At 34.0% G+C, this 6380-nt stretch overlaps 1 protein-coding gene across 1 annotated transcript; it reads right to left on the bottom strand.

Moving 5' to 3' along the window:
• Nucleotides 1–121: 121 nt before the first annotated feature.
• On the bottom strand, nucleotides 122–5719 carry dtd1 (D-aminoacyl-tRNA deacylase 1). Its single transcript, XM_079377278.1, has 6 exons — nucleotides 5605–5719; nucleotides 5227–5317; nucleotides 3708–3943; nucleotides 2510–2607; nucleotides 1194–1360; nucleotides 122–1062 (listed from the first exon to the last, which is right to left on the bottom strand). Exons 1-5 carry the CDS (start codon nucleotides 5645–5647, stop codon nucleotides 1205–1207), a joined length of 624 nt encoding a protein of 207 aa, XP_079233404.1. The 5' UTR covers nucleotides 5648–5719; the 3' UTR covers nucleotides 122–1062; nucleotides 1194–1204.
• Nucleotides 5720–6380: the final 661 nt, after the last annotated feature.

Raw genomic sequence — 6380 nt, 5'->3', positions numbered from 1 at the left:
TAAAGGCAAGGAAATAAATTCATAGAGTAACAGCTATATAAGAACAATTAAAGGGGTTCAAATTAATACGCTAACATTGACTTACCGTTATAATGCAATAGCCGTGTTTCAGACTGTTCATACAAATTTGATACTTTTTTTTATTTACAAGGAAAAATACAATCAAAAATGAATATAATGAAGAATGACATTAAAGTTTTGCATTAGCATGTTTTTATAATTATCTAACTGAAAATTCATTCAATTATAAATATTTTTAGAAATCTTCAGCATTAATGTCCTCCAGTGCATGCATGAAAAATCACAACACCCCACCCAATCAGTTACCTGTAAATTATCTTTAACTTCTGAAACATCCTCTCCAAGTGCAAGACAATCATTGTGCTTTTTTATTATTAAATTGTACAGGTTTTTCTTTTGCTTTTGTTTCCTACTTAAAGTGCCATAAGCAGGTTACCTCAGAAAAGCTCCATTGTCGTGTTGTCCTCGTTTGTTATTTACCATATTTGGCAATTATTCTATGAAATTATTGACTCTTTTGTTGGTCACACTGTATTATACGGTGATTTAAATTTCAAACTAGGTCCGTAATGACTGGCACTAGCTCTGTAATAATAGAAAATATATTTATGAACAATGATTCAGATTTGTAGATCTAAACAAGATCTTCAAATATGATGGCATTATGTAAAAAGAACAATAGTACTCAACATCACAGGAATAAGTAATTATAAACTGACATTTTTCTTTCCTGTTTTTATTAAAACACACCACAGAGATGTATACATTTAAATAAATTAGATGGCATAGTAAATACTCCGATAATGTGTGCTAAAATACCACTGATGTGTGCCTGAGTCTTTTTTCTACTAGTAAATGTGGAGCTGCCACTTGTTCTTATGTTTATATACAGTACAATCCAGGTTTCAGAGGAAAATCAGACTGGGCACTATAGTGGACAGTAATAAGACGGAGAGTCAGCGGTATGAGCTGCACTGAAAGACGTCCCTGAAGACGGCAGCCTTCCACTGGAAGCTGGACTGATATGCAAGTTGCAAAATCCTTAAAAAAAACAAAGAAATACAATGAGCAGACTGTGATATTTGGTGTCAACCTCTGGAGCTTGATACAGTTCAGTAATAATGAAAAAGCAGCTTATATAAGTTCAGTTTTGACTGTGGCCGTAAGTGTACCGTGAGGTACTCTATGGTTCGCGTTCAGAGGACACGTCTCCCTCTGCTCCGCTGCTGGCGCTGGGGTCCGCTTTCGAGCGCAGAGCTGCCTTCTCTCTGCTGGACTCGGAGGGGCCTTTTGACCGTGTTTTTTCTTTCCGCTGCTGTTGCTTCTCTTGTTTGGACAGCTGAAGCATGAAAAAAGGAAGAGAGGCAAACCGGTTTGTGGGTTTATACAGTCCCAAGACAATTCATGCTGTAAACAGAACTACAGAATTTACAGTTTCTGTAGAAGATAATGTTGAGGCATTAGGGGTGTGCGATATTGAAAAAAAAAATGATATCTCAATATATATTTTTTTTTTCAGGCGATATTTTGCAGTGTGTTATTGTGCTGATATTGATATTCTTCATATTCTGTGTGGTCAGTTCACATCAGTGATTAATTAATCTTTTCATTTAAGTTTAAATTGATTTTTACCTTTAATAAAGCATTTTTTTCTAAAAGCGTACATTTAATCAGTCAATTAAGATAATACACATTTAGGCTGTTACCAAACAAACGAAACCAGTATTTTTAAAATTAATATTTGCTGAAGTTGCATCTGCAGTGGCATTTAGATCTATTTACACACTATTTAATGCAGCTCAGAGGGACATGGAGTGTTTTAACGACTTAGAAATGCATAATTTTTTTGTTGTTGACATTTTAAACATAAAACATTGAATACTGATATTTAAAATGATTTTAAAAATAGACTTTAAATGTGAAATTAAAACCACCAGTAGGTGACAGAAAGTCACTGTTAATAAGCGAGTCAATATTGCGGACTGAAGCACTGCCATGTTGCTCAGAGATGCAAAACAGTGCTGTAACGTTAGCTGTTTGGAATTATTTTTGTTGGCGAAATGGAGCAAAAACAGGCAATATGGTGTCTAAACGTATTAACTTATTGTTTATTGAACTGTTGTTTAAAATCAATATCACATTTGTAATCATGGTTATTTTTGAAGAACAAAACGGCATGAAACGTAAATATATAAATTTTCTGCTCCCATATCTTGAATTTTGCGATCATTCTTAATGCATTTTAACAGACTGAATCATGCAGTGAAAGAACACACTCTAAATGCGCACGTGCACTGTGTAACCCGCTTCATCACCAAGCAGGCTCATGTAAGCATGCACTCCGTAGGTGTTTTGTTTGGTTTTTGCAAAATACTCGATATTGTCAAATTGCACATCATTAAAACAACAATTACGATATTATCGCAGACAATATATAATCGCACACCCCTATGAGGCATGTATTTCATCGCGAATCAAAGCTGGATACCAGTTTAGGGTCTGTAGGGCCAGCAGGAGACTCCAGCTGAATGGTCACAGGTCCATCATTTTGAATGAGTACCTGCATTTTTGCACCAAACTGCCCATCTGCAACACAACACAAGCTGTGCAAGTTAAAACCAACACTCTGGCATGGTGAGAAAAATAAAATATGTTTTTAGCATTTCAATTAAGGCAAGGCAAGTTTATTTATATTTCACACTTCATACACAGTGGTAATTCAAAGTGCTTTACAATTAAGTATATAAATTATTTTTTTGTAAATATGTATATATACATAGGCCTAGACATATAAGTCTTATAATGAAATCACATTTCAGATGATTTCTGCTTAGTCTGTCATCAGGTATAATTATTACACTAAATTGTCAAAAAACATTTTTTTAAATAGAATACTTTATTTAGTATTTTATATTAATGACACTTGTATATAAAAATAATATTAATAGTAATTAACTAAATTAACAAATGCTTCTATTAATTTAGCTTAATAACACATTGGGTGATATATATTCATTTATTAATTTGAACACAAGTAATACAATTCTTAAATATAACAAGTTAAGCTTTTATTAAATTTTTGTTTTAATAAATTAGGTTAATAAATTAAATGGAGTCTTCTTACTGTATATTAAAATTGCACATTTCTAAATTACCGTTCGCCAAAAATGAAACTGTTGTCATCACATTCACCATTAAATCATAAAAAAACTTTGGAAACATTCTTTAAAATGTTTGGAATGACATAAGTGAGTAAAAATGTCGTTTTTTGATAACCTATTTAGTTAATTCAGTTCCATTTTAGTTTGTTTCTATAGCGCTTTTCACGATACAAATCGTTGCAAAGCAGCTTTATAGAAAATGTAAGTTTCTATTTTAAAGTTTCTACATGATCCCTTAGTAGTAGCTTATCAACTATATCAAGTCGATGTCCATATGGCAGAAATATGCAGTAAAATTCATGCAGTTAGTTAATAACGTAATCAAACAGACGGTGAACACTATAAACTGCAATAATTATATGTTGCAATTAAACTTATAGCAAAATTTGGTAGTTTTGTATGTTGTTTGAGGTTGGCATCATCTGAGGTCCTCTGAAGGGTTGGCATCATCTCTTAATGCAGCAAATACCTTAAACGTCGAACAAATCCTAATCAGAAGATTACGGTCAGCTGGCCTGCCCTCACCTTTGATGAGTTCTGGTTTATAGGCTTCCCTCAGCTGCTCCAGGATGTTGTTGTAGAAGGGCTGGGCCAGTTCGGCCGGCATGGCAGAGTGGAAGTCAGGCTTATTTCCCTTGAGGATACACTGCAGAGTGAACTGACTCACACACAGCACCTCCAGCTCTCTGTCCATCACGCTGCGGCTCCAGGCACGGCCGTTCTCATCCTCAAACAGACGCAAGTTAAGAATCTTACGTACCCTGATAAACAACATCATACAGATCAGACATACAGAAAATATTTGATATGGTCACTGTAAGCAGCATAAAAATGGAAAGAGCAGCACAAACATTCGTCAAAACATCTCGTGCTCTGTTGAATGAGGAAATACATTTGAAAAACAGGAGAAAATTTAAATTGCGTGAGTGAATTATAATCAGCATATTAGAATGATTTCTGAAGGATCATGTGACACTCAAGACTGGAGTATGCTGAAAATTCAACTTCATTTGCAAACAATACATTGCATGGGTCAAAATTATCCATTTTTCTTTTATGCCAAAAATCATTAGGATATTAAGAAAAGATCATGTTCCATGAAGATATTTTGTCAATTTCCTACTGTAAATATCAAAACTTATATATGCATTGCTAAGAACTTCATTTGGACAATTTTAAAGGCGATTTTCTCAATATTGTGATTTTTTTGCACCCAGATTTTCAAATATTGTATCTCAGCCAAATATTGTTCTATCCTAACAAACCATACATCAGTGGAAAGCTTTCAGATTATGTATAAATCTCAATTTCAAAAAATGTACTTTTATGACTGGTTTTGTGGTCCAGGGTCACATATAAACAACAATAAAGCGTCAAAAACTGTTGTGAAACGTTTTCAGGTAACAAGTATCAGGATATAAGCTTCAGTGTAACATTTATGGGATATAACGGAAAGAGCAAATGTGATAATACTTATTTAAGATCCGTGCCTAAATATGTTCTTTACTTTCAGGATCAATCCTACAACCCTGGTTTTATGAATGAAATACCTGATCTACAAAAAACAGATCCTGGTTTTATAACATTACTATTAAATATACTAATGAATGAATTGCATTCATAAATACTATTTATTCATTATTACTGTATTTGATATTGTTATAATAATTATTATTACTTTATGTGTTATTATTAGTGCTGTCAAACAATTAATCGCACAAAAAAAAGTTTTTGTTTACATAATATATGTGTGTATACCGTGTGTATTAATTATGTATATATACATACTCTCACATACAGCATATATTTTGGAAATATTTACATGCATGTATACATTTATATTTTATAATATATAAACATTTTTCTTAAGCATATACATGCATGTGTTTGTATTTAAATATACAAAATAAATATACACAGCACACACTCATATATTAACAAAAACTTTTATTTTGGATGCGATTAATCGTTTGACAGCACTAGTTATTACATTACAAATGCACTCCCTGCCAAAACTGTTTTTTGGCCAGACATCAGTACTTGCATGTAGTCAGCATCCTTCTGCGTGTCCTCCACTGAGATGCCGAGTAAGACGCAGAGTCCTCTGCCTATGGAGCTGACCTGCTCCTCCCCAACTGCGTAAAGACAGCGTAACACGAGCTGCGTACTTAACATGATACTTAGAGCTGATCTGAACAGTTAGATCTGATGCATAGACTACCACATCTGTGTATATTTCAAAACGCACATTTAATAAGACAGTAATGTGAAGGTGTTGAAGCGTGGAGCGCGCATGAGCAGTGTACAGTGGATACAGTCACGCCTGTCGCCGCTTTCATTTTCATTTCAACAAATTAACCGACAGTATTACAAGCAGCTGACAGCAAGATTTATTGCGAAATGTGTGAACTTTGTGCCGTACCTGTTACGCTTGCCTTCGTTACTTTTTGAATGATCGCCTTCATAGTTTTGGTCTCCAATCACGTGTAACACTCGAACACTTTGATCTTCCGGTTTCTACGAAGCCCCGCCCCTCTGAGCGGCTCCGCCCCCTTGCGGACGAAATGCGCAATGCCGTGAATCATTTCAGATAAATATTTAGCTAAAATAAAGCATTAATTTTTTTATTAAGAATTATTAATTACCTTGAAATATATTCCTGATTGTAATTTATTTAATTGGGTACTGAAGAAGCATTCAAAGTTTGTATTAAATTTGAGTTTATAGTTGTAAGGACCTTACTATTATTCTCAAATGTGACCCTGGACCACAAAACCAGTCACAAGGATCAATTTTTGGAAATTGAGATGTTTCCATTGATGTATGGTTTGTAAGGATAGGACAATATTTGGCCGAGATACAACTATATGAAAATCTGAAATATGAGCGTGCAACAAAATCCAAATATTGATTCGCCTTAAAAGTTGTCCAAATGAAGTTCTTAATAAGTTTTTATGGTCACACTTTATATTAGGTGGCCTTAACTACTATGTACTTACATCAGAAAATAAGTACAATGTACTTATTGTGGTCATATTGTATTTTAAAACACTTTTGCTGCTATTGAGGTGGGATACGGGTAAGGTTAGGGACAGGTTTGGTGGTATGGGTAGGTTTAAGGGTGGGTTAAGGTGTAAGGGGTGGGTCAACAGTGTAATTATAAATGTAACTACAGAAATTAATTACAGATGTAATTAC

This window comes from Barbus barbus (genome assembly GCF_936440315.1).
Source record: "Barbus barbus genome assembly, chromosome: 25".
NCBI lineage: Eukaryota > Metazoa > Chordata > Actinopteri > Cypriniformes > Cyprinidae > Barbus > Barbus barbus.
The sequence above is the reverse complement of the archived record's forward strand: the minus strand, read 5'-3'. Positions and strand labels throughout refer to the sequence as shown.

Coding starts and splice junctions, on each gene's coding strand:
- dtd1 (XM_079377278.1), bottom strand. CDS start 5,647: ATGAAGGCGATCATTCAAAAAGTAACGAAGGCAAGCGTAACAG. Junction 5,318..5,604: donor AACGAAGGCAAGCGTAACAG/GTACGGCACAAA, acceptor GTCTTTACGCAG/TTGGGGAGGAGCAGGTCAGC. Junction 1,361..2,509: donor GCCCTACAGACCCTAAACTG/GTATCCAGCTTT, acceptor TTCATGCTTCAG/CTGTCCAAACAAGAGAAGCA.